The sequence below is a fragment of the Elgaria multicarinata genome, chromosome 6 (genome assembly GCF_023053635.1).
Source record: "Elgaria multicarinata webbii isolate HBS135686 ecotype San Diego chromosome 6, rElgMul1.1.pri, whole genome shotgun sequence".
Lineage (NCBI taxonomy): Eukaryota > Metazoa > Chordata > Lepidosauria > Squamata > Anguidae > Elgaria > Elgaria multicarinata.
This window is the reverse complement of record NC_086176.1, coordinates 51,568,050-51,592,744: the sequence shown is the minus strand read 5'-3', so window position 1 is coordinate 51,592,744 and position 24,695 is coordinate 51,568,050. Positions and strand designations below refer to the sequence as shown.

General features: G+C 41.2%; 2 protein-coding genes across 2 annotated transcripts in view; both read left to right on the top strand.

The window, feature by feature from the left end:
- Positions 1–14,800, top strand: part of TUT7 (terminal uridylyl transferase 7) — a 41,690-nt gene extending 26,890 nt beyond the window's left edge. Inside the window, exons 18-29 of the mRNA XM_063129398.1 lie at positions 1,016–1,119; positions 1,897–1,986; positions 2,068–2,181; positions 2,283–2,360; positions 4,066–4,243; positions 6,396–6,443; positions 6,557–6,648; positions 8,215–8,330; positions 8,964–9,289; positions 10,339–10,412; positions 11,444–11,504; positions 13,793–14,800. Of these exons, the coding sequence (XP_062985468.1) occupies positions 1,016–1,119; positions 1,897–1,986; positions 2,068–2,181; positions 2,283–2,360; positions 4,066–4,243; positions 6,396–6,443; positions 6,557–6,648; positions 8,215–8,330; positions 8,964–9,289; positions 10,339–10,412; positions 11,444–11,504; positions 13,793–13,860 (1,349 nt within the window). The 3' untranslated portion in view covers positions 13,861–14,800. The remainder of the gene's footprint in view (positions 1–1,015; positions 1,120–1,896; positions 1,987–2,067; positions 2,182–2,282; positions 2,361–4,065; positions 4,244–6,395; positions 6,444–6,556; positions 6,649–8,214; positions 8,331–8,963; positions 9,290–10,338; positions 10,413–11,443; positions 11,505–13,792) is intronic.
- A 1,901-nt stretch (positions 14,801–16,701) lies between these two features.
- On the top strand, positions 16,702–24,515 carry ISCA1 (iron-sulfur cluster assembly 1). Its single transcript, XM_063129397.1, has 4 exons — positions 16,702–16,895; positions 19,551–19,604; positions 20,662–20,767; positions 21,425–24,515. The coding sequence occupies exons 1-4, from the start codon at positions 16,815–16,817 to the stop codon at positions 21,571–21,573; spliced, it is 390 nt and encodes a 129-aa protein (XP_062985467.1). The 5' UTR covers positions 16,702–16,814; the 3' UTR covers positions 21,574–24,515.
- The last annotated feature ends 180 nt before the right edge of the window (positions 24,516–24,695 follow it).

Sequence of the window (24,695 nt, the reverse complement as noted above, 5' to 3'; positions counted from 1 at the left end):
GCCTTTTTAATATAGATTCATTAAATAACTTTGGTAGACATAGAATGGTAACAGGAGGTATGAGATTTAGGAAATGATGAAGAATAATACCAGATCTATTTATAGCCTGACACCTAGCACTTGATGGCTTTTTCTGAAGTGATAAACAAATACACTTTACATATTTTTGTGTGATCCTTAAGGTTGGGATAGTCTTGCTTTTATTGATCTGTAAGCCTTTTTAACTGTAGCAGGATATAAATGTGATTACTACAGTAGGTTCAATTATCACTTTTTCTTATAGCTTTCTAGAAGCATTTGGTCCACTAAACTAGCAGTTAATCAATTTTTTTGCCTTCAAGGGGGAAAAAAACCTTGTGTGTTGTTAAAGTTTCTGGGACACATTTGTGAACAATCTATTCACACAATGTGCTGGCGTCATCACTTCTCATCATCATCATTATTATTATTATTATTATTATTATTATTATTATTATTTATATAGCACCATCAATGTACAATGTACATCATTAATCGAGAGTGTGCCCTAGAACAGTGGTCTTCAACTGCTCCAGACCCAAACCCACCTCGGACTCCCAATTGCAACATGGGACCCACTTTCACAATTTCAGAATTGCCCAGTGTGGCAGCAACAGCTTTGCTGTGACCCATCTGGACCCACTTTTGGGTCATGACCCACCGGTTGAAGACCACTGTCCTAGAATACACTGGACACTCTGCTGGAGTAGTGAATTGCAGAAAAAGATCATTAGGGATGAGCAAGCTGCCTGCCTGCTTTTACCAATCTTCATGTTGAGGCATCCTGTTAACCTTCCAAAGGTTCCCCAGAACCCAATTGGAAAATGGTTGCGCTAGAATGAGGTGTGTTGAGTTCAAGGAGACTTATTCCCAAGTAAGTGTGCATAGGGTTGTAGCCTAAGCATCATTGTGCATTTAAAGATGCTGGACTGCAATTGTAATACTGCCTTTGAGTTCAATTGCTGTAAATCAGTATTTTTTATTATTATTTTCATAGGTCTAAGAAATATCTTGCCTATAACAACTGCTAAAGTGCCAATTGTCAAGTTCTTTCATGTCCGAAGTGGTCTTGAAGTAGACATCAGTTTGTATAATACCTTGGTATGAGCATCTTCCAGGTTGAAATGCAGGAACCTTCAAATGGTTGTTGCGGGAGGTGGAGGGGGGGTCTTACGAATGGGGCTGATTTGTGTTTCAGTGGGGGAATAGCTTTTCAAACTACTTTTGAGTCCACCTTGCATTCTTGGTAAACAAAACAGGGTAGAGAAGCTCTATGTGACCAACCAATCAACTGAGATTGAGAAGTAGAAGCTGAAAGTCTTTAGTGTCTTGTTCCACTGTGGGCTGTAGAAATAGTTAAATATTAAAATTCTTCTCTCAAAAAATAAATACGTTTTCAAGAATATTTCTTTTAAAATTATGCATTTTAGTGGCCTGCTATTTTAAAAATAGTGGTGGTGTTGTTTTTAAACTTGGTCTTTAAAAATGAAAGGAGCAAAGGGGTATGTGTGAGTTCCATAGTCACAGTTCTAACTTGAGTGGAACGGAAATGCGCTAGATTGTGGTGCAGAACCTCTGGCCCGGAGGCCAAATCCAGCCCTCCAGGGATCCCGTTTCAGCCCTCTGGGATTTCCCCCAACAGCTTATATGCTGATATTTTTGTGGGTTTTTTGGGCCCAACCCTTTTGCCTTCTGGAATGTGGCTCCAGAGAGCTTCTCCAAAACGGAATCCAGCCCTCGGGCTGAAAGAGATTCTGAAGCCTGTATTAGATGAAGACATTTCAAATGTTGTTAGCCAGAAGCCTGCTTCCAACCACCACCATCCAGCCCACCCTTGTGCATTAGTCTCTCTCACATTTAGTTGTCATTTCTTCACAGGCCCTGCATAACACAAGACTTTTGTCCTCTTATGCAGCTATTGATCCTAGAGTAAAATATCTCTGTTATACAATGAAAGTCTTTACAAAGGTAAGTCAGTGTTCCAGATTCTATGGGAGAAAATGCAATACTAATCAAGTTTTGCAACTAATTTCCCCCTCTTTTTTTCAGATGTGTGACATTGGTGATGCATCTAGAGGTAGCCTGTCTTCCTATGCATATACTCTTATGGTACTCTATTTCCTTCAGCAGAGAAGCCCACCTGTCATTCCTGTTCTTCAAGAGGTACAGTACATACTTAATTTCGGCACACATTTATGCTGAAAATAATTCAAAAGCACCTGGTTTTAAACTCTGTCCTGAGAGTCTAATGTTTCTTTCCTTAGATCTACAAAGAGCCAAAGAAACCTGAAATTTTAGTTGATGGCTGGAATGTCTATTTCTTTGACAGAACAGATGAACTGGTGAGAGTTTGCCTAATATGAAGAAATAATCTTGTATATAATCCTAAAGTTTATACTCCTAACCTCCACCAGAATAATGGGGTCAAATTCACCTGGACATGTGGCCGGGGGTGGGAATGGATTAAACTTTGTTTTCCATCTTCTGCAACTGTATACTGCATGTATCCCTCAACTTTCATGAGGTGTTCTATGCCTCAAGTGTACCTTGTGTTTCATGCCACCCTGTATCTTTTTTTTTAGATTGTAGTGTATATTGTGACGTTGTTGGGGTCATTTTTACCCCAATTGCATGGAATCTGAAACGTGAAGTATGATGCCCCTTCCGCTGAAGGAAGCAATGGGTGTGTTCGGACGACACTGTAGTCCACGGAGTTGGAATAGAATGGCCATTTGTGTGGCACACTTGGGCAACACAGAAGTGCTGCTCCATGGAATATCCCCATTCTGTTGAGTTGTCGTTTCTCCCCCCCCCCCCCCCGGCCCTCCCCACCAAATGACAGCACTGGTTACTGCTTTCTTTATCGGGGCGCCACCATTCCATGGAGAGGGGGGGAGATGCACTGCACAGAGACGCACTGTGGCCATTGCCGGAGAAGGAAGTGCTGGCGGTACCATCTCTCTTCATGACAGGAGGTGGGATTAATCTGCTGCCGCTCCAGCGGGCACTTCGACTCCCCTGTCATTGGAGGTGTGACGCACCTGCCAGTTCTCACTGTAGCTGGCATGGAGGGACAGGCAATGGGGACGCTGCTTATGCCGACGTGTCCTTTGCTGGCAGAAGCTTCTCGTCGTGTGACATGTGAGGAGACGGCTCTGGAGCTTCCTCCTTCTGTGGTAGGTATGGCGGGCGTTCCTTGGCACCCACCCACCTCAGAAGGAGGAAGCTCCAGAGCGGTCTCCTCACGTGTCACGCGACGAGAGGCTTCAGGCAGTGCTTGACCTATCGGCGTCAAGAGAACTGCTCCACATAATGGTTGCGAGGGGGGGCAAGGATCCATGCTGCTGCTGTGACGAGCAGGACAGATTCTTGCACATCTCCCCAGTTGCCAGAACAGTAGGGGAATCCTTTGTTGCAGCAGGATATCGGCAGATGGATTTCTGGCATGGTTGGATGTTGCACGTCCAGCTGCGGGGGACATCCTAGGCCCCCCGCCCCATGATCCATTTGGGGAGCCAAGGATCGGGGCACCCCACCAAGGGATGGCACGATTGGGGGCTCCCCAAGTGCTTGCCAGCATGGGATTATTTCCCCTGTCGATGGAGCCACACTGGGCTAGAGTAGCAGGGCTTTCTGCCACTCTTGCCTCATGACTCTGATAATGAATGGAGCCCGACATATAACATGATAATCAACGGTTGTGCAGAAAAGCAACTCTGCATATCTCCGTTGGTTATTTTTTCAAAATAATCGACCGTGACACATTAGTCAATGGGGGACTATTTAAGCAACAGTTGATTAAATAGTCCTCCGTTGACTAATGTGTCATCTGAACTGAGCCAGTTAAAAATGAAATACCACTTTGCCTAATGGAAGTTAAGATGGCATACTTTACAAGAATTTTGTTCTCTTTTAAAGTTTTATACAGAACCTGAAAAAGAGAACTGTTGAATACATTGTTGGGTCCAGCTACACTGAAAAATTTAAATAATTAAGAATAATTGTCAGAAGTATTGAACATCAAAGATTATATATTTTTATTTTTAGCCAGTTGTTTGGCCAGACTTTGGTAAAAACCAAGAATCCATTGGTGAGTTATGGCTAGGACTTCTGCGTTTTTACACTGAAGAATTCGATTTTAAAGAGCATGTTATCTGCATCAGAAGAAGAAACTTGCTTACAACATTCAAGAAGCAGTGGACTTCGAAATACATAGTTATTGAAGGTAAAAGTCTAAATTATGAGAGCTTTATTTATAATTTGACAAATACATAGTTATTGAAGGTAAAGTTTGTTTCAATACTTCATTGGTTATGTAGGGGCAGTAGTTGCCGTTAAAGGTATGGCACAAATTAGGCAATAAAAATACAAACTTGGCTCTAAATTTGCCAAATCGTAACATAATCCTAAAAGCCCGTGTTGCAAATTAGTACTAAGAATAGGCACGCTACTGCTGTGCAACCACGTCATCATGAGCTGTGACATTGCGTAGTTATCACAAGCTGAACATCGAGCAACAAGTTTGCTGGAGAAACGTATCAGTTTCTGCCACTGAATAGAGGAGGGAGATGTAGCTAGCACCCTCACTAGATGACTTCAGGAGGAGATCGTAGAACTCCAGAGTTGCTGCCTCAGTAAGTGCATGGCTGCTGAGTGGATAGCAGTGCCTGGCGTGGAAACAGATAATATCACTTGTGCACCCTGAACGTTGCTCTTCCCTTGGTAGCTGTGGCCTGCACAATACTTCGTCTGATGCCCTCTAGTAAGGGTGCCACGTCCTTTTCTCCTATTAGTTGGCACTCCGCTGTAGAAGCTGGTAGTCCACAACTGACTTGCCACACACATTGCCATTGCTTTAAACAAATGGGTATGGGGTGTAGAGGAGAGAAAAGAGTATTAGACAAAAATTATATACAGTGCATTGATTGAAATGTTCTTAGCAGACTTGGGCAACTTGTGGCCCTCCAGTTGTTTTGGTCTGTGACTCCCACCATCCTTCACCATTGGCTATGCTGGCTACGGCTGATGGAAGTTGTAGCCAAAAACATCTGGAGGGCCACAAGTTGTCCACTCCTGCTTTATAGTGTATACTGACTGGAATCAGAACCTGCTCAAGTCCTCTCCTTTGTCTCATGGGGTTCTTACCTAAAATCACATTGTTACGCTAAATACTTGCTATTGTCCCTCAATAGGACAACCCTGCGTTATTTTAGCTTCCCTACTTATCTTGTTGCCTTGATTTTCATTTCCTTCATTTGTCTCATATATAGGCAGACATAGCCTTTGAGTCTGCCTGACTGCCAGAGAGTGGATGGTGATAGCAACCCCAGTGACTCCTGCCGTCTGGCCTGGCAGCTTTATCAGCATTGCCCCATCTCTCCATCCCTAATGAACCAGCCAGTATAGGGTCTCAGACAGTCTTTCCTGATGGTTCTTACTTTGCTTTTCCTCTCTCACTAATGGCTGTTGTACTGTAATTATCCTCCCCACACCATCTGAAGTGAAGGAACCAGAACCCCGTTCCCCCTTATTAGGATCATTCGGTGGGGGTCAAAGAATCTCAAGACAGCGTCTCCTTCTCTGTAAGGAGAGTTTATTACAAGCAGTTGCAAGGAGTCTGCACCATAGGACAAGTGAGACTTTCTCTATACAAAAGCACACAATTTTTATAGGTACAGGTGGATCCAAAAAGGCACCAATCATTACATGAGAATAAGGAATAAACATCCAATTGAAATACAGCAAATAGCAACCAATCAAATACAGCAAACAGGCAATGTGAACAACCTTTACACTTTTACACATATAAACGAGTAAACTACTTGGGTATTTTTCTTATCTCTTCTACACAGACAGATTTGGCCGGGTGGGAAACAAGGGTTACAAGGCCTTAAGCTAGCGAGCCCCTTGCTTCTTGCAGTGTCATGGTGCATAAGCATCTTGAATACAATTAGTTTTTCCTCACTGTCCTGGCCTACAAACAGGTCAAGCTCACATTCTAGTTCCTTGTCCTTTACCTGCTTATGAGAACAAGTATAGGCTTACATTCTAATTTCCTCCACACTGACTTGCAATGAACTTCAGTGCAATAGAGTGTTTGACTGAATTTTGCAATTCTGTAGACTGTGCTTTTCTCTCATTGAAAGTTTTTCACCTTCAAAAGAGTTTTGATTGGTCTTCAGTGTTTTCACTTTTCACTTTCTTTGTGTGTTGGTGAGGAAGGGGAACAAATCCATTCTAGAATATTGGTTCAGCATTGGAAATGTAAACAGCATTCCTGTTGTTTTTTTAGTTCAAAGTTGATTTGTCCATAAGGTTGGGGCAGGGGGAGGGGGTTTAATGGATTCTTGCTAAAGTCTATAACACTCTTCTTGCAGATCCTTTTGATCTGAATCATAATCTGGGAGCTGGATTATCAAGAAAAAGTAAGACTCCTTTTCATAATTATTTTGTACAAAAATACATTTTTATCTCAGAGTGTGTGTTTGTGCATGTGTGTGTTTCCATTTAGATAGTTAATTGTTTCTGTTTATTCTAGTGACAAACTTTATAATGAAGGCCTTTATAAATGGCAGAAGGGTATTTGGCACCCCAATAAGAGGATTTCCTAAAGAATATCCTTCCAAAATGGTGAGTGTGTTAGGAATATGACAAGAGAAATGTGTTAGAAGTATTTTATTACGGTGCTTTTATCCCACACAGTTTGCAGATATTTGCATAACACTTATAGACAAAGTAAATAACTTGCTTATATCTTAGTGTAATGGATCGTTATTTAAAACCAGGATGGAGAATGTTTAGCCCTCTGTATGTTGTTAGACTGGAACTCCCCTCATCCCTCACCATTGGCTTTGTGGACTAGGGCTGATGGTAGTTGCAGGTTTCTAATGTCTGGAGGGCTGCATGTTTCCCACCTTGATTTAAAATACTGTGTATTGTCAAAATATTTTGTTCATATATGTAGAACGCTAAACGGTCCTACAGCCAAGTTACTAAATATTGTAATTTGAATGAAAGTTATTCTTGAAATCAACATAGATGAAACACAGTTTTGCAAGCTTATGAAAACGCTCTTATCTAAAATGACATTACATGCCTCTGCTGTATCCATGTGGTGGAGAGCGAAGCTCTGACATAACCCTGCATTTTTGCACCCATTGAATTTAGTAGCTTGAGAGAAGATGATGTCACCTGTTGATAGCACAGTGTTTACATCTCTTGCTTGTGTTTCTCATCCAGTAGTCTCATATATTCTTCCTAATTACACCAGCCCCTTCCCTTGGCCTGCAGAACAAATGTAAGCCATTTGGACATGAAAAGAACTGCAACAAGGGAAAATAGAGCAGGTATAGCCTTTAATCTAGCCCGCACTGCAGCCCAATCTGGCTTGCAGATGGTTGAGTGCCCTCTGCAGGCCCCTCCCCCTCCCAAAGCAACGGGGAATCAGAGATAGGGCAATAAGCTGGGGATTCCCCTGCACAACACTGCTCACACCCTGATTGGTTGGAGCCCAACTGAGCTGGGGTTTGCAGGAGTCAGCTCCCACAAGCCCTGGTCAAATCCTTTCTCCTACTACATGCGTTCCTCAAATGAGCAGCCTGACTCGGTCAAAGCTTGCAGTTCCCGCCCAAGTCCCTGCTCCATGCAGAGAGAGGCACATAGCGCCATGGCGCTCTCTGCATGGAGAAAAATACATTTTTTAAGGTGGACAGGGCAGATGATGTCATGAGAGGGGAGGAGCTTCAGGATGAGGTCCCACCTCTTGACATCATCCAGCCCACTGGCTTGATTTAGCAGGGGGAAATCAGCCCCCAGACCAAAAGTGACTGCCTTTCCCTGCTTTAATGTCTGGGGAAGCACATCTGGAACATCTTCCCTTACAGTTATATGCAGATGAGCATTATAGTATGCATGGTTTAATGAAGAAGGAAACGCCTGGATAGGTCTATATCAGGATTGGATATAAAGTTATAGTTCAGAAATTTTCTTAGATGTTTCTCTAGAATCTTTGCTATAATAATAATAATAACAACAACCACAACAGCAACAACAACAACAACAACAATAATAATAATAATAATAATAATGGGAATTAGCAGAGCTACAGACAGTACTGTTTACTTATTCTGCATTAGGTCGAAATGATTGAGCTCTCTTAAAGAGTCAAATACTGACTTCTGTTGTTGTTGTTGTTAGGAATATTTTTTTGACCCAGAAGTGCTGACAGAAGGAGAACTGGCCCCAAATGATAGATGTTGCAGAATTTGTGGGAAAATTGGACATTTCATGAAAGACTGTCCCATGCGGAGGAAGTAAGTACTTTTTTCCTCATTAAAGGACAATCTGTTTCTTGCAGTAAGCATTTTTAACTGGCCTAGTGCAGAAATCATGTTCTCTATTTCCAAACCATCATTGGCAAATCAGGAACATTACATCTGTGCTGGAACAGTGTGTTGCTGTAGTAATTCTAAAGTATTTATTGCGCCTTGAACATGTGAGTCTTTGTATTTTGGAAATGCTGTTCTGTTTTGTATCATTGAAATTATTATTAAATCAATTTTACATATGAGTTATTAGTCATAACATAATTGTATTCTTCAATATCTTTAATTGATAAAATTCAGGAGCTGCCAGCTAAAATCCTTTTTGTGTATAATTGAATTATGCTTCCGCCAACAAAACATTACTTTAAATTGATCCGCAAATCATAAAAACTGAGGGGTGAAGACTCAAACAGGGCAAAAACAAAAATGAAAAGGACAGAAATCCAATGGCAAAAATATCTAGACTAAAATATCCTTTGCCAGTTGCTCCAAGACATCCAGCATAAGAGAGAGACTGTTGTTTAACAATACGTCTTAAAAGTAATCATGGTTTAAGCGTTTTCTTTTTTCATACTTAAGCCATCATAAAGGAAAATTTGTCCATAATTTGTGTTTCCTTAGACTGAGAAGACGGCACGATAGTGAAGATCCTAAAAACCAAAGATATCCAGAAAACAGAGAAAAAAGAAGTAAAGAGGAAAAAGAGACCCCAGTTAAAAATACAGAAAGAGAAGTTTCACTAAAGGATGGGAAACTACAGATATGCACACCTAACAAAAATAAGGTGGGCAGGGGAGTAATGGAAACTGGAAAAGAGAAGACTTCCAAGCAGCCAGTAGAGAAATGGAAGCGACAGGAAGACAGAGATTTAAGAGAAAAGCGTTGTTTTATTTGTGGAAGGGAAGGACACATTAAAAAAGAATGCCCACAGCACAAAGGAGCTGCAGGTATGACACCTAGGAAAGGTCAACCACTGCTACACATACTACTGAAAATATATTTAACAAGTTTAACTGGCAGACTTAGATCTTGCATCCTGTTTTTCTAAAGCCATGGGGTTGAAATCAGAGTTGCATGGAGTGAAACTCTGTGAAGTGGATGCTTCCACAGGCAGAAGTGGGGAAGCAATTTTTGCCAACTTCCATCCTCTCCCAGAAAATCTGCTCTGGGTGGTTGGGAGACTCCGAGCATGCAAGGTGGCGCTGGGGACTGCAGGGGAAAGGGGGAATTGGTGAAAAATGTTTCCCTTTCACATGCAGAAGCATCTGATTAGCAGAACCCTTCCATTCACAGAACTGCATATCTGGATCCAACTCATGGCTCTGAACCACTTTTCAGTAGAGAAAATAAAAGTTTTGCTTAATCCATAGGAGTGACTCTCCTGATACCTTTTTTTCACCCTTTTCTCTTGTTGACCATCCCCAGGTGCATTTACTATAACTGGGATACTTGCATCCTTTCCTCATGGGGGTGGAGTGAGCATCTAACGGGTAGGATTTTTAGTGGAGAGAAGGATTTAAAAAACCCTCCCCCTATACACCACTCTTCCACTTCAAATTTCAGCTGGCATGTACAAAAGGCAGCTTTTAAGGCAGCTTTAAAGACTAGCCTTTTCCGGCAGGCCTATCCAGATCAATGTAAAATCAAAAATTTTTAAGATGTATTGATTCCTGTTCTAATGTTGTTCCCCGCCTCGATCCAAAGGGAGAGGCGGGTAAGAAATAAATTATTATTATTATTATTATTATTATTATTATTATTATTATTATTATTATCTCTAAAAAGGATCTAAACTGTCCCAAGTGTTGACCTTTTGAAAATTAGCCTTCATAATGCTTTTTACTGTTCTAGTTCATGGGTAAAAAGTTACATTTTAAAATCCATTAATGTCTTCTAGTTGCTGAATTTTTGCCAGGCTCTGTGAAGCTTAGAAGATTGAAGTGAAAATGCAAACTTTTCTTTGCAGTCACGTTTCATTTAATTTTAACTTTTCTAGGTGTGTTGAAGTCAGAAAGTCCATGTGGGTCCCCTTTATCCAGTGCTGTTAAACACTCTGGTCGATTAAATCAGGTAAATAGCACATTTTGATGTTGATTTTTTAAATAGCTTTTGACTTCTAAATATGATTGATACCATATTAGGTAATTACATCAGCTAGAGTGAGAGTGTTTACCTGTCATAGTTTGAAGGGCCAGATGAACCAGCCAGCCCTCCACAGGTCAAATGATGCTGAGGCGTGGCCACACCACCCTGATGTCATTTGGTCCCTCGCCAAAGTACCAGCTGGAGCCCTGACTTCGCTGCACATGTGCTTTCCCTACCAGGGACAAAGCCACCCTGGACAAATATCCTTCCAGTGCTTCAGCTGGGGTGGCTTCATCTATTAAGAATGAAGCTACCTTCCACTAAGGAGGAAGGAGGGTAGGCAAAACTGAGCTGGCTCTGTCCCCTTCTCTCCTCCAGTGGAGGAGCAAAAGGGACTTCACTGGCTGAAGTTGGCTTTCCTGATCCGGGCAATGCCCCGGAGGAGCTAAGCCAAGCCTTTCATGCCTGGCTCCAGTGCACACAGGCTTTCCATGGCTGCTCACACTGAAGCCTCCCTGGCTGAGGTAGCTTCACCTTCCTCGCTCCTTTCCCTCATTGGGGAGGATGTGGGTAGATGAAGCAGAGGCACCCAGCCAGCACTTGGAGGCTCCTCCGTGTGCCAGCCAAGTCAGGAACCTCCTTCGCATGCAGCTTACCATACCTAGCAGGGGCAGTGTGTGGCAGATCACCCAGGTGGTACCCAAAGAAGCAGCCCCTCCATGCGCTGGCCAAGTCATATGCCTCCGCACATTGTCCTAATAGGGGCCGCTGAGAAGCAGATGAAGGGGAATCCTGATGTTATCTCCAGTTGGAGATTACTCTTCTGGAATCTGACTTGCGTGGGAGAGAAACCTCTGCAGGGAGCTCTGGTGGGCCAAATTTAGCACACAAGCCAAAAGTTCAACACCCCTTAAATAGAGTGTTCAGTGAGATATTTCAAGTGCCATGCTGCTGCTGTTTCATCATATATTAACTAACTTCAAATGTTCATTCATGCCTTAACTTTTTTTTTTAAGGGACTGCTACAGGAAGAAAAAAAGAAACAGAAAGGAAAAATATTCTTGAGTCCCCAGTCAGGTTTGTGAATTAGTCTTCTTCCAATGTAAAGCCTAAAAAAGTGCATGCACATATTTATAAAACAGACAAATATTTATTTATTTATTTCTTACATTTCTATACCGCCCAATAGCTGGAGCTCTCTGGGTGGTTCACAAAAATGAAAAACATTCAAAGTATAAAACAACAGTATAAAACCATAATATAAAATTCAATATAAAAGCTCAACCAGATAAAAACAGCAGCAATGCAAAATTACAAATTTAAAACACCAAGTTAAAATTTATTTATAGACTGTTAAAATGCTGGGAGAATAAAAAGATCTTTACCTGGCGTCTAAAAGCATATAATGTATGTAAAATAGACTACCACTACACAGGTGTGCACACATTTTCTAGAGAAAAACTTGAGTTGTGGGTTGGACAGGTTATTTACCCTTGATGGGTGGCTAAAAGTTGGTGATTCTCCCCCCCCCCCCCAACTTCCCCAGCAGTCCCCTGGGACACAACTCACACCATTCAGGAAAGACCTCCAACACTCCAAAATAGTGAAGAATGGAAGCTGCAGGAACATCCCCTTCTGCCAACTTCTTTCTGTTAATGGTTCTTACATTCCAACCCAGTAGTTCTGAACCAAGAAGTATACTTTGTTTGGTATACCCGTTTAGCATAGCAGGCATAATCTTAGAAGAGACAAAATAAGGTGTCTCTTATTTTGGAGAACTGACTTTTGCATTCTCTACTACCTGCAGTTTATGGGTCATCTTCAGAGGCAACACGATGCAGTAGTCTTAAGTGGAAGACTACCAGGGTATGGATAACTATGTCAAAACTACCCTTATCCAGAAGAGCACAGTTCATTCTAAACAGGAGAAAGGCGCTTTGTGCTACTGAACTTACCTGCACCTCTAATGGCAAAGTTGGATCTAAGAGTAACTCCCCAACTTCAAACTTGATCGTTCAGGAAGTGTGCAACCCTATCCAAAAAGAACGAACACTATCTGCTCAGACAGATTAACGTTATCCAGCCACAGAACTAGCATGTCAGGATTGTGCTTCAGTTTGTTAATCCTCATCCAGCCTGATATTAATTCCAAACACTGGTTCAACACATCCACTATCATCATCATTTTATTTATTTGTATCCCACCTTTTTCCCAATACTGGGCCTCAAGGCGCCTTGATGACTTTTCACTCCAAATCCTGAGATGACCTCCCCCAGTGGTTTCATGTAGATGTTGAAAACATGGGATAGCAGATAGAGCCCTGTGGGACCCCACAGAAGATGGAGAAATTCCCTAGCGCCATCTTCTGGAAACAACCTTGTAAATGGCACAAAGCTACCATAATACCATGTCCCCCACTCCTGACCCACAAAGCCTATCCTGAATATCAAGAGTCACTGAAAGGTCTAGAAGAACCAGCAAAGTTGTGTTTATCTTTCTCGTGGCATAAGCTATTCATCAGTGCAATCTAGATCGTTCCTGTTTATCAAAATGCCCAAACTGCTTTAAGCCAGTTGAATTGGGTCCACATAATCCATCTGACCCAGTAGTCCTAACCCCAATCCCTCAAGCACCTTTTCAAAAGAGATATTCTGCAGCGAATTGGTAGTTGCTGATGAAAGTGAGGTTTTATTTGAATAATGCTAGTCCTCTCAAAGCCAGAGTAGATGAGAGAAAGTGCCTGGTATTATAAGAGCACATAGATATAGTGAGACTAAAAGAATTCTAATAAAAGTTATAAACAGATAGTTATCCCTGGATATAAAACTGACAGAAAGGCTGGAATTACTGTAGATGTCACAGATGTGTTGAGTTCAACAAATTGGAAACCTTAAGGGGAGGGGGGGTATAAGTCATAGAATCATGTGAATCTAAGGCCAAAAAAGGACACAGTACTGCAGGCATACTTCCACTCCTTAACCAAAGCCCAAATGCTGATATTGAGCAAGAGAAAGTGAGCAATCAGGGAGGCAGCCAGGAGAAAATGTTGTGATAATGGGCGACTTTATTACCCTCATGTTGACTGGGTAAATATACATTGAGATCATGAGAAAGAGATATTTCTCAGTAAGATAAATTAATCTGCCTTAGAATAGAAGGCAGAGAAGTCATGATGGCTGGCATGGAGCAGACCTGGTGTTCACAGGGATTTTAAGTTCAAACTTCACCAGTGTCCCATTTCTCCTCAGCTGTGCAGAATGGATTCCATTGTTGTAAACTAAGAATATATGCTAATGAAAAGTTATGTTGGTTTCTTCCTTTGTGTTTCCACCTTCAAGTCTGGCCTTTTTCTCCCCATACACAGGCAGCCTTTCCAGTAAATACATGACTCAGGGAAAAGCTTCACAGAAGAGGCCCCATCAAGATTCATGAGAGACTGAAGCAATCTTTTAAGTTGCAATATAGGCCGTCCATTTCCTTAGGAAATGTTTATTTTCTTTATAGCTTCGGGTTCACAAAACAGCAGCACAGTCTTCAACTTAAGTTCAAAGAAAACACATTTTATTTTAGATTACTAAAGGTAAAAAAGCAATGGGTTTTAATGTTTGTTCATACCATGAATCCCTGCTCTTAATAGATTTGAGCATTTTAATAGAAAACCATGATGTTTGTATTTACTAGGTAAAACATGTAGATCAGGGAAGTCCCTAACCCAAACCACTTCTATGAGTTCCTACATTCAGTCTGAATGTTCGAGTGCACTTAAATGGTGTGCAAGCCAAATATAGTGTCTCCTTCAAAATATTATTTTTGAAGGCTAAAAGGGGTATTTATTAATGATGAACATTTGCTGATTCCTTGTGTTAAAGTGTTTGAAATGTTTCTGGACTGCTACTGCCGTATTTGCAAATATTTTAATCTGTGGGGAGCTAAAACATGGACGTTAAGTAAACTTTTATGTAAAATCTCTGTGGAAAAGCAGTGCCATTGAGTGAATTCTTCCTTCTGTTATTTTATGATAATTGATATACTGCTGTGCTTGTGTACAGAGAAACTGAGAAGCTGGTTAGTTCTGTTTACTGCTGCTATGATTCTTTCCCATTGTCTACAACATAGAAAAAACAAAAATTCCACTAAGGAAACAAGGGGTATATTTGGCAGTTAAAAAAAAAAGTGAATGCACTTCTTCGTTATTGAAAAGTGAAGAAAATCTGTGTGCTAGTCAAGGATTTAATTTTATATTGTCATCGAGGCTTAATGTCAGGATTTTCTGGAGATGGTACAATATACCATTTCCAGGAAAAGTATACAGCAAACAATTAAGTCGCTGTTATTTATGACCTTGAATAAAACAGCCAAGTGAAAACTTTAAGTTTCTACATTCTTCTTTGTATTACATGATTATCCCATGAGTGGGAGTATCTCAGTCAATATCATATTTTCAGAGTTGGCTTGGATTTTCAAAGGGTGTTAAGTAGTTAGGTGATCAGCTTCAATAAAAAAAACCCTCTCTGGCCAGAGAAGGAGACCTTCATATATAAATCAGTGTGTAGCAGAATGCAGTAAGTGCATATCCCATTTAAAGTAATGCAGTGTGGGAAGACAGTTCCTGCATTTGGCTACATATCTGATTTTGTGTGTGCATACAAGCACTTTAATGTATGAATCTCCTTTTCTGGTTGGGAGTGCTTTTATGTAATTTCCATAAGTTTGGCCACTTTGGTTGCAAAAATATCGAGTGGCTGGGATGGGCAATTTATGGCCCTCCAGATGTTTTGGCCTACAAGTCCCATCAGGTTTTGCCTTCATGTCCAAAGGCGAGGGATAGTGGGAATTGTAGACCAAAACAACTGGATTGCCACAAGTTGCCCACCCCTGTGGATTAGTAGAAATATATCAGTGGCTCTGAAGTGTTTTATAATTGCATATATATCCATTATGTTTCATTCTTCTTAGTATTAGCTCTATTTAACAGGACATATACCATGGCCAGGCCTTTGACAAATGCCCTCAACCAATTTATAAAACTTAATTTGAGTACTATTTTCAGTAGACTTGGTTTTCTAAGAGAATATACTACAAGAATAGCTGCAGAATAAAAGATATACAAGCGAACAAAGGACTTCACTCCACTCAAATCAAGAAAGCCTTGATGGAATTCAGACCGCATTACTGAATATTATATTGGTTCACATGTCTCTCCACGCCATGGTTTGGCAATTTATAAATGAGCCCTCATTCCTATTTTCTCCTTCCAGTACTATTTTTTAATCAGGTTCAGCACAAAGCAGTTTTGCTGTTACGAAACTGGCAAAGTGGTTTGCTCATGATCAGTTTGCATATCCTCCTTTTTGAGAGGTTGTGCAAACCAGTTTGCCAGTTCAGATGTAATAACAAACTCTGCCTTCCCCCCAAAACCAGCAGTTGCTGAAAGGCGCATATGTGAGGATGGGCAGAGCTACCAGGCAAGCCCAAGACATTGTTTTTTACACACCTCTCAGCTATGGAGAACTTTGACCATAACTTTAAATGAAGTGCCAATTGATTCCATGTCGATTTTTCCTCTACATGTTTATTCTAAAGCTAGTCGCACTGATTGAAATGGCTTTTACTCACAAGTGAAGTGCTAATAGGACTGGCAGCCTTACAGACTTCCAGAAAGAAGTCCCATTGACTTCAGTTATGTTTCCAAGTAGAAGTTTGCAGCCACTGGGTTGTAGCCCATGTTAGGTCTACTTTGAGTAAACCCATTGAAACGAATGGGACTTCCGTTAGACTAATATCAGACAAAACCCTTCATATCAGTTTGAGCCAGCTTTCCCCAACCTGGTGCCCTCCAGATGTGTTGGACTACAACTCCCAGCACCCTCTAGCCAACATGGGTAGCTTTGGGATACCGGGAGTTGTAGTCCCAAGACATTTGAAGGGCACCAGGTTGAAAAGAAATACGAGAACAAGTTAAAACGAGGCGTGTGTGTTGAAGGTACTAGCTTGTTCTATCGTAGAGACACCGCGCGCGCGCGCGCCAGCCAGCCAGCCAGCCATCCTCTGGTATGTCCGCAGCTTGCGAGCGGCCTTTAAGACCCCAAGGAACCTTAAATCCAGTCCTTCCCGGCTCCCTTCAGCACCTCCTTCTCAGCTGATTGGCTGGCCGTGCTGAAAAGGGGTGGGACGCTGAACCGCATCTGTAACGGCTATGCCTGACTACCTACCCACTGGCACGCTAAGTACCCAATAGGAGCGCCCACTTCTCTCGCAAGCACCGCCCCGCTCCCGGTGACGTAAACAGCGCGCCGGGACGTCGCGGTCTGCGTCCCTTCGTCCGCCGTGTCCATGGACAACCTGAGAGGACGGGGCTGAGAGGGGCCGTGGGGAGAGACCGAGACATGGCCTCTTCGATGGTCAGAGCCACCGTCCGGGCCGTCAGCAAGAGGAAGATCCAAGCCACCAGAGCTGCCCTTACGCTGGTCAGTATTGTATTTGGCCGCCTTCTCCTCTCCCACGACGCAGGGTGGTGCTTGGGCTTCTGGGCTCGCCACCGATTGGTAAACAAGTGCGTTGCGCAGGCGTAATTATGACGCGTTCGTATAGGCGACGTTCAGTGGGGCTGGTGTGGGGTGTAGCCGCAGAGCCTGGAGTGCGAACCGATGAAGAAGCCTCCTCAGTCATTTCTCTGGGTGCCTCCTTTTCTTGCTTTATTTTTGTGCCTCTGCTGGTGTTCCTATATTATAATAGCAGACAGGTATTCACCTGGGGAAGCGTTTTCTTTTCTTTTTTTAGGCTCTGCAATGCTGCTCCTGCAACGATTAATCTAGTTGAGTTCAAATTATTATACAATCACAGGCCCATTCAGCCATAGCTGTTAAACTGAGGTGGGAGTTGGCTGGGGGATTCTGGGTGTTGTAGTCCAATACATCTGGAGGGCACCAAGTTGGGGAAGGCTGGACTAGTGGTCTTGCCCGTCATCAAAAAAATAGTGTGGGGACAACCATGTTCTTCTATTAAGTACTTGCAGGTCTTTTGCAAGTTACTTTGTTTAGCTTTTTTGCTATCCTGTTGCTTTCTAAGCTTTTGTTTAATACCACTTAGGTATTTTCTTGGTAAGTCATTATGTCTCAGCTAAAGTGATCAGATGTCACAGGGCTTCTGAGAAAAGCTCTACCTTATGAAAATCTCTTAAGTGAAAGAAATTTGTCCTGGGTCAAAGCAAGTATTGGTAACCTTGACACCTTGGGATTTGGTTCTGCAGAAGTTCTCTTCTCTTGTTCCTGCTTGCATGTTCAATGAATGCATGCAGGAGAGCAGAATTGCACCTGTTGGCCCTCTGCTGACCTGCAGAATGTGAGAAATAGATATATATGGGGTTCTGTACTGACTTGTGACTGGAGACACTGATGCAAGAGATGGATCTCGAGTACTCTATGTCAAGGCTGCAGAACCTCAGGCCTGGGGGCCAAATCTGGCCTTCTGAGGATCCCAGCCTGCCCCTCTGGGGTTCCTTGGAAGGCCCTACCCCCTTTTCCCCAACAACCAATCATTTGGTGGTTTCTTGGCTTTAGGGCAGTTTCCCCCCCCCCCTCCAATTCAAAAGCCTCTCCTAAAGCTTAGTTACTGGCAGTAAGAGCTTTAAGCTAAAATATGCTAGTAGTTTGGGTATTTCGACTCTGCCCCTTTTGCCTTTGACCCTGCCCACTCCTGGAATGTGGCCCCAGAGAGCATCTTTGAAACATAATACGGTCCTCAGACTGCACCCCCTGCTCTACTTGCTTATAAGCCTGCTCAGTGATGTAGCTTTTCCAGGGGGGAAATTAAAGGAAAAGTTCCAAATGCTGTAAAGGAATTAGGATCTGATTTAACATGTTTAACATATTTAGTAAACATAATTTAAAAACTTCTAATACCCAAATATTTTAAAACTGAAATATTTAATTAGAAAAAATCAAAACATTGTATAGTTTAAATATTCTATTCAAAAATGCAACACTCCCTCTCCCAACCTCATTATGTTCAGTGAAAGGTGGGAACAGATTCTATACAGGTATGATTGTATGTGGTGCCTTCCAGATTTCTTGGACTTCGACTCCTAGCATTCCTGACCTTAGGTCATGCTAGCTAGGGCTGAAGGGAATTGAAGTCCAAAACATCTGGAGATCAACAGGTTGAGGAAGGCTGGATTATGCAGTTTATTTCCTTTTTACACTTTTCTGAAGTTAAATAAGTACCATCAATATTTTCTGCTTCCCTCAGTAATTGCCTTGGTTGCTGTGTTAGTGTTTGTGAAGTCTAGAAATCCATGTTTCTAAAAATCCATGTGGGAAAGTCACCTGAAATCATGATCTTTGGCAGAATCACTAGTTCTAACCAATACCTTCAGTTACATGAATGCCACCAAAGTTCAAGATTACTTAGTTTCGAATACCAATTTTTCTAGCTAGGTTTATCTTAGGTTTATCTTCAGTACAAAGAAAGCTCCATTTCCCAAAAACACTTTACTTGAGCTTGGACTAAAATCTGAGCTGACGTGCGTTGCACATTGCAATGGCAGTGTCCAAGGTGCATGGAGCCCAGGGACATGTAGTCTCCAAGGAACCTGAGGTTCATACCCGCGACTTGGGGCACTCTGGGAAAGCTATTATGGGGCACTCTGGGAAAGCATCCATGATGTTTCCAAAGTTACCATGCAGCTTTCAGGGTTGCTACCAGAGCTGCCATGAAGCCAGGTAAACGGAAAAGGATGGAGGCAGTGGGCAGGCTGGGCTAGCGCAAGGTAAGGATTAAGGGATGGCATTTGATACCACCAGGAGTCTCATAACTGGATTTTGGAATGGGACTTGGCCAGTGGAGGGAACTGAGCTTCTGTTCGTTGGTTGGCTTTTTAATAGCTCTGTTTGCTGAGCCCAATTCTAACTTAAACCAAAGGGATTCCTCCTATCTCTAGTTAGAACCTAATCCTAAAATCTCAAAAAATCAAATAGTTCGCTTGGGCGAATTATTCCTCTAAGATATTGATTCTGGGATGAGAATTGTGAAAGCCATGAAAATAAAACCGGATTTTGTCTAACATTACAGGTTGTGGTTGATTATTTGTCTAATGCAAATCTATTTATGAAAATACCTTTCAGACCCCATCTGCTGTGAATAAGATAAAACAACTGCTTAAAGACAGACCTGACCACGTAAGTAGAGGGAGAGTATCTATCTACCTGACGTTATTCCTATGTTGAATAGTAGCTCACAATGTACGGTTGATACAGCACTGGCAGCTATCGTGTGAAGTATGTATGATATATGGTAATTCTGATACTTCATAGAGTGAAGACATGCAGATGTGAACTTTATGTTTGAAACTTGCAAAAATGCTAATCTAGCAACTGCATGTTCCACAATGGAAGAAGGTAAAAGTGCTGTTGATGAGATTGTTCTCCTATGTAATTCCAAGTTGTGTTTTATAAAATACAATGAAATTTGTTGACCCTCTTGATAGTATGTAAAGACTGCTGGAGTAGCAAGTTATTGATTCAGTCTTAGCAAACCTAAGGTGGGATTTAACTCTGTCATTCTGGGTGGGTGTGGGTGTGATTTGCTCTCCCCCATATGCACCTTCAAAACCTGCTCCAGAGGGCTGGGAAACCCTTGGAACAGGTTTTCAGGCTGTAGGGGGAAGGAAATGAATGTCCTTGTTATGTCCACTCGCCTTGGCATGATACACATTCTTTCCTGCCTAACTTAAGAGTATGGATAAATAGCAGAAGTGTGTGTGGTAGAGTTTTATGTACTCATAGCCCTAATCCTGCAAAAGTTAGTTATATTTAGTTCCATTGAAACGAATGGGCAGTTGGCTCCAGTGAGATTTAACAGCTCAATCCTGTACGTGCTATTGAGCAGAGATCAATGGGGCTCATTTTTCCCATTAAGAGCGAAATCCTATGCACAGGTAAATGTGTATGGGATTCCAGCTTTAATTAATTTTCTCTGGATACATTTCTTTGGAGATATACTATTTTAGGAGATTGTTTGGTTGTTGCTTTTTAAATGCCCAGGCTGTCAGAGTTAATATTGTATACTTTTTTTAAAAAAAAGCTTTTGTGATTCACTCTAGCTAAGTAATGGTCATGATACTAAAAGGAAGAACTCTTCGGATGACAGTAAAAGTGTCTGAAAACTATTTCTGTTACTTTTGTATTTTTAGCTTAATTCAAAAATATTTCCTCAGTATTAAAATTTAATTTTCAGGTAGGAGTTAAAGTTGGTGTCCGTACAAGAGGTTGTAATGGACTTTCCTACACACTAGAATATACAAAATCAAAAGGGGACTCTGATGAAGAAGTAGTACAGGATGGTAAGTTTTATTTTTGACAAATGTTATTGTTAGTTTTTTAATTACAACCATATTTAATAATTGTTACGCAAGCTTTACACTAATCCACCGCATTGATAAACTGACTCCTTCAAATGAACACGTTCCTCTTGCTGTAAACTGAAATGTTCTGTAACTGGTCATTAAACACCTAATAATTGAATGGGCTTGCTTATGAGTAAGTCCCACATATTTGAGCAGCCCATTTGAGTGACCTTCTTTAGGCTTATAATTTGGACCCTGGAAAAAAATTAGAATTAAATTCATCAAGACATATTATAGAGACTGAACAAATACATCAGCTCTAGAAGACTGCTGGTAAGTAACTAGACAATGCACCTTACTGAATTATAAGGAAAGAAAGCATCTTGTTTGCATTGAGAGCAGGGCATTCATACAATGGTTCTACAAAATGAAGTTAAAAGAGTCTGAGGCAAGCTAAGTCTGTAGAAAACAGCTTTCCTAAACTGTAACTAAGCCTGGCTTGAAATGCTTATTGCTTGCATCTCTTCAAAGTGTGTAATGCATCAGGCTTTGTTAGCTCTTAATCTCACTTGGATGTTTTGCATAAAGCAAATAAATCCAGAGTTACAACGTCTTTAAAATCTCATGATATTTTCCCCCTTCTTTTTTATCAAGGTGTTCGAGTGTTTATTGAAAAGAAAGCACAGCTCACACTTCTAGGAACTGAAATGGACTATATAGAAGACAAACTGTCCAGTGAATTTGTTTTCAATAATCCAAACATCAAAGGAACGTGTGGTTGTGGAGAAAGCTTTAATATCTAAAGTATCAGGAGGAATTCCATGCCTTTTGACACCACAACTGCTTTCTAAAGTAATCACTTGGCATGTGTTTTTCAGGTCTTTAGGCTTTGTAAGATATGGCTGCCTTTAAGGAAAATAAACGTACTTCATTTTGAAAATGTAATCTGTGTGTTAAATTCAAGCCCTTGCATATTTTCTGAATTTGATAGAGTGAAAGTGGATTTGTCTGCAGAAACTGAAAATACTGAGATACAGTAAGATTTCTCTCAATTTGATTTGCAGAAAATTCCAGTTCTTTCTCTTAAATGTCTTCCTTCTGCAGCACCTCACCATTTGTTCACAATACACATAGTGAAAATTGTTATGTATAATCATAGTTCTACTTGTTTGTGTTGGATTGGAAGGAATTACACTTCTGTATACATAAGTCCTAAAAATTTACTTCTATGCTTTGAAGCAAAAGTAAACCTCACATACACTAGAAATTTCCAGTGTTGCCCTTTTTAAATATTTTTGAATATATCTTCAAATATAAACTTGATTTCAGAGAAGCTTATGGGTGTATGTAAATTCAGGTGGATTAATCTGCATTTCAAATAGCATATCCCTAAACCCTACCTCCTCTTCTCCCCCACCCACCCCCATCTCAATTCTTGTAAGACGTGTACATGTTTTGTTCAAAAACAGGAGAAAAAATGCTCCAAAGTGACAGAAGAAGTTTTAATAAGTTTGACGCGTTTCAGAAGGATAATTCCTTCCTCGGGGGCCGCTCAACTTTTTTCAATATGCATCTTACCAAACCTTGCCAACGCTTCCTTTTTTTCAGAGCTTCTTCTGGCACTTGAGAACATTTTCTCTTGTGTTTTTGGTGCCTTTCCCTCATACTTGTTCTTTCTCTTCTTCTGTAAATGTTTTGTTGCTGCAAGGAAAGCCACCAGTATTTTAAGGAACTGTCTTGCTGCTATGATTTTGAGAGATGCAATGAAGAATTCTGTTTGGGTTTTGTTTTGGTTTTGTTGTTAACATCCCTTGTTTTAATCTCCTGAAGAGAATTCTGAATCCAGATTGTGTCTCTACATGTCTGGATCATTTTGAATGTACTGTTCATTCAGTGACGGAGACAAAAAAAATTCTGGGAATTGTAATTGTGTTATGTAACAGCTTGTGGTCTGAATCTATAAATATGTTTGCAAAAGTTCAATCTGAATAAGAACAGGACATCCTGCTGGTGAAACACTGGAATTCTGCTAATGACTTCAAATAGGAAAGCAGGGGTAATATTTTTTTTTTAAAGAACTGTATGATTTTATTTTAATGAAATTACTGTACAGTTCATATCACAAATGATATAATTAATTTTAAGGCTTGTTTTGCTTGATCTTACAGTTAAGATAATGTTACGCATTTAAGGTGTTACTATTTTACTTCTCACCACTTTAAGCTAAAGCTGTTTTCTCACCCAACTAAGGGCACAGTCCTATGCATGTTTAGCCAGATAGAAGTCTTACAGCCTCCAATATCCCCCAGTCAGTCATGCTGGCTGGAAAATGCTGGGAGTTGTAGGACTTACTTCTCTCTTAAGGTGTATAGGACTGCCCTAAGTGTTTCCAAAGTTCTTTATAGCTAATGTTCATTGTTTATTATATTTGATGTAGACAGACATTCTTTCTTCGTGGGAAGGAGAAATGTGTTATTGGGAGGATGCTACATGCGTTGCAGTACAAGATTACTGGTTACAGTAACCTTATCAGTTGCCACAGTCCTACTCATTCAGAATTCTGCATTTAAGTGAAACATACGGGGGCGGGGGGGAATCTAACTGTGAAAAGAGTTCAACAACGCAGCGAACTGCCAAGTAAACTGTGGAGTTCCCTGTCTTTCAGGGAAATACTTGAATAGGCTGTTCCTGTAGGTTTAAGTGCAAGTAGAAAACTACTCCAGGTGAGGAAAGAGAAAAGATTGTTCTGTATAATGTTGGCAAGTTGAATTAAACTACCACAAAAAAACCTGTTGCTTTTTAGTTACTAAGAGTATGGCTGAGTTCGGATGACACTTTAGGCAAAGGTGGAGGGGGCGGGTGAATAGGCAACTCACCGTGTGTTATGTTGCCAGTACTCCCCACACAGCATTTGTCCCGCCCCCATTGCGCGGCTGAAAGTCCCGTTGTCCTTCCAGTTGGCTGATGCTCCTCTCTCAGTTGTCCTGGCCCTATCCCATCATGCACTGCAAGTTCTGCCAGCTGTACAGGAATGGCAGGGGCGCTTTTGGCCACTCCTGCTGGAGAACTCTATGGCCAATGGAAATAACGCACAGTAGACGCAATGGAGCCCGCCACACGACATTTTAATCAACGGGTCTCCGGATAAGCAACGGGGCAGCCCGTTGTTTTTCGCCGTAGGTTAAATGGGAAAAAATAGTGTACCGTGACTTGTATGCCCGTTGTGTGTCCCCACCACCATGACACGATAAGCAATGCAACAGATGATTGACTCCACCCACTCACCCCCACGTTGCTTATCGTGTCCGAACCCAGCCGCTGTCTGAGAATGTTGCAAGCATTGCTAAGCTTGCTTGTAAAACAGCCTTTTAACCTTGCAAAATGTTGGGCTATTGCAATGTGAAATTCCCACCCTAGGGTTTGACTGCTTCTTAATGGGCAGGAGGAGGACTATAAATATAGCCAGCACTATGTAAGAATGGTAGAGATATACTCAAATCTTTTTTTTCTTTTCTTTTATATTAAGGGATGTTGTATATTCTGTGTTTTGGTATACAGGCCCTGTGAGTGAAAGTGTGCATTTCCATATTATGAAAATACAAAATGTCTTATTTAAATACCTAACGCACAAATCTGAAGTAATTTTTTGCTAGTAAAAAGAGTGTAAGTTTATTAATCATCTATAATGTGTGCAATACTGTAATGTAGACATGTTGTAATAAACTACCTTTTGGTAAACATGGAATACACATTTGTAAAGGTTTCTACAGCAAATCATAAATGAGAATTTTAGAATTCTATATTGTTTTCAGAAGTGCCATATGGATTTCAAGATTAGGGGTCCTAGCAAATTTTAAAAATATTGCATTCTTAGTCATTGTGTTATCTGCTTGTAGATGAAAGGGTGTAGCATAGTGGCTAAGAG

Bases quoted from the DNA above. Each gene is read 5' to 3' on its own strand.
- ISCA1 (XM_063129397.1), top strand. From the start codon at position 16,815: ATGGCCTCTTCGATGGTCAGAGCCACCGTCCGGGCCGTCAGCAAGAGG. The intron at 19,605-20,661 runs GTAAGTAGAGGG...TTTAATTTTCAG, and splicing joins TTAAAGACAGACCTGACCAC to GTAGGAGTTAAAGTTGGTGT. The intron at 20,768-21,424 runs GTAAGTTTTATT...TTTTTTATCAAG, and splicing joins TGAAGAAGTAGTACAGGATG to GTGTTCGAGTGTTTATTGAA.